The following is a 2,500-nucleotide window of genomic DNA, read 5'->3' on the forward strand; positions in this document are numbered from 1 at the left end:
CCAGGTTAAACCTCCGTCTGTAGTTCACCAGGAAGTTCTTCACCTGAACCACCGACTTGTTACCAATCACATCTGAGATTGCCTGGAAGTCCCGCCCATACTTCCTGATGGCTGCATGTCATTAGAAGAGAGGGAGAGAGTCAATGGCCTATCCCTGACAGAGGTCTACTTTCAGTGATCAAGGTTATTTCAGATGCGTCTCAGGTCACAGGTAGACCAGGTGTCTCAGTTCACCTGGTTACAGGTAGACCAGGTGTCTCAGTTCACCTGGTCACAGGTAGACCAGGTGTCTCAGTTCACCTGGTCACAGGTAGACCAGGTGTCTCAGTTCACCTGGTTACAGGTAGACCAGGTGTCTCAGTTCACCTGGTTACAGGTAGACCAGGTGTCTCAGTTCACCTGGTTACAGGTGTCTCAGTTCACCTGGTTACAGGTAGACCAGGTGTCTCAGTTCACCTGGTTACAGGTAGACCAGGTGTCTCAGTTCACCTGGTTACAGGTAGACCAGGTGTCTCAGTTCACCTGGTTACAGGTAGACCAGGTTACCTTGTACAGCGAGCAGCTGCTCCTCTGTGGTCCAACGAGTGTTAAACTTCTGATTTACCTGAAAAAAAAACAACAACATGAAAACACAAAGCAGCTACAGCAACACCAACATACAACCAGCAACACCAAGAGACATTGTGTATTTCTGCATTGCCATGGTTACCTCAGGCTGTCTGTACTCGTCGACTCCTGAGCTGACTTTCTCCTTCAGAGAGCCATTTGACTGTTTGATGGTCTGAATCTGAAACATAGAGAGAAAGACAGGTGAGGAGAGAGACAGGTGAGGAGAGAGAGACAGGCTAGATGGACACCAGGGAGCTTTCTGCTATGGAAATATTATCCTTGTAACATGAATGCCAATTAAGTTTATTGAAGTGACTGGGGAGGGTAGACAGACAGACAGACAGGTAGACACACCTGTCTTTTAATGGAGACCAGCTGACAGTCCAGTTGTCTGATGAGACCCTGAGCAGACGAAGACGAGAGAGAAACAACGTCCAGCTGATTCAAGAACATTCCTTTAGGAGGACGTTTCTTCAACCGCTGAGATGCCTTGCTTCCTGTCTAAGGCAGAGAGAGAGACAGGTTACTACAGCCTGACTGGGAGAGCGAGACAGGTTCACAGAGAGACAGACAAGTTACTTCTGCATGACTGGGAGAAAGAGACAGGTTCACATAGAGAGAGACAGGTTAATACTGCCTTACTGGGAGAGATAGACAGGTACACCGAAGGAGACAGACAGGTTCACAGAGAGCGAGAGACAGGCTTCGTTCAGCTGTTGTTACCTTCAGTCCAGAAGCTGGTTTGACCTCTGACCTCTCTGACCCAGAACTCACCTGAAACGAAACCAGTCTGTCATTTAAAACCTGTCTGATGAAAACAGTCAGTAAACAACAAACAGTCTGTAAACAGTAAACTGTCTGTAAACAGTAAACAAACAGTCAGTAAACAGTAAACAAACAGTCAGTAAACAGTAAACAAACAGTCAGTAAACAGTAAACGGTAAACTAGTTTACCTCCTTCTTGTCGTCTTTATTTGGGTCGAGCTCCGAGTCACTGGGAGGATTTATGTTTCTGTCCTCGACTTCTTCGTCGCTGAGAGTAAAAAATATTGATTAGAATCCAACAAACCTGTTGTGTTACCTGTCTGTTGTGTTACCTGTCGCCTGTCATGTGTTACCTGTCGCGTTACCTGTGCTGTTGTGTTACCTGTCGTGTTACCTGTCATGTCGCGTTACCTGTCGCGTTACCTGTCGTGTTACCTGTCATGTCGCGTTACCTGTCGCGTTACCTGTCGCGTTACCTGTCGTGTTACCTGTCGCGTTACCTGTGCTGTCGTGATACCTGTCGTGATACCTGTCGCGTTACCTGTCGTGATACCTGTCGTGTTACCTGTCGCTTTACCTGTCGTGTTACCTGTCGTGTTACCTGTCGCGTTACCTGTGCTGTCGTGTTACCTGTCGTGTTACCTGTCGTGATACCTGTCGTGATACCTGTCGTGTTACCTGTCGTGTTACCTGTCGTGATACCTGTCGTGTTACCTGTCGCTTTACCTGTCGTGTTACCTGTCGTGTCACCTGTCGTGATACCTGTCGCGTTACCTGTGCTGTCGTGTTACCTGTCGTGTTACCTGTCGTGTTACTTGTCGTGTTACCTGTCGTGTCACCTGTCGTGATACCTGTCGTGATACCTGTCGTGATACCTGTCGTGTTACCTGTCGTGATACCTGTCGCTTTACCTGTCGTGTTACCTGTCGTGTCACCTGTCGTGATACCTGTCGCGTTACCTGTGCTGTCGTGTTACCTGTCGTGTTACCTGTCGTGTTACCTGTCGTGTCACCTGTCGTGATACCTGTCGTGTTACCTGTCGTGATACCTGTCGTGTTACTTGTCGCGTTACCTGTCGTGATACCTGTCGTGTTACCTGTTGTGTTTCCTGTCGCATTACCTGTCG

General features: G+C 48.2%; 1 protein-coding gene across 1 annotated transcript in view; it reads right to left on the reverse strand.

The window, feature by feature from the left end:
* Positions 1 to 2,500, reverse strand: part of rcor1 (REST corepressor 1) — a 6,435-nt gene that overhangs the window by 1,170 nt on the left and 2,765 nt on the right. Inside the window, exons 7-12 of the mRNA XM_054613370.1 lie at positions 1,564 to 1,642; positions 1,333 to 1,383; positions 964 to 1,110; positions 710 to 787; positions 547 to 604; positions 1 to 111 (exon numbers count right to left, since the gene is read on the reverse strand). The exon at positions 1 to 111 is cut by the window's left edge and continues 140 nt beyond it. Of these exons, the coding sequence (XP_054469345.1) occupies positions 1 to 111; positions 547 to 604; positions 710 to 787; positions 964 to 1,110; positions 1,333 to 1,383; positions 1,564 to 1,642 (524 nt within the window). The remainder of the gene's footprint in view (positions 112 to 546; positions 605 to 709; positions 788 to 963; positions 1,111 to 1,332; positions 1,384 to 1,563; positions 1,643 to 2,500) is intronic.

The sequence above is a fragment of the Anoplopoma fimbria genome, chromosome 15, assembly GCF_027596085.1.
Source record: "Anoplopoma fimbria isolate UVic2021 breed Golden Eagle Sablefish chromosome 15, Afim_UVic_2022, whole genome shotgun sequence".
Classification (NCBI taxonomy): Eukaryota; Metazoa; Chordata; class Actinopteri; order Perciformes; family Anoplopomatidae; genus Anoplopoma; species Anoplopoma fimbria.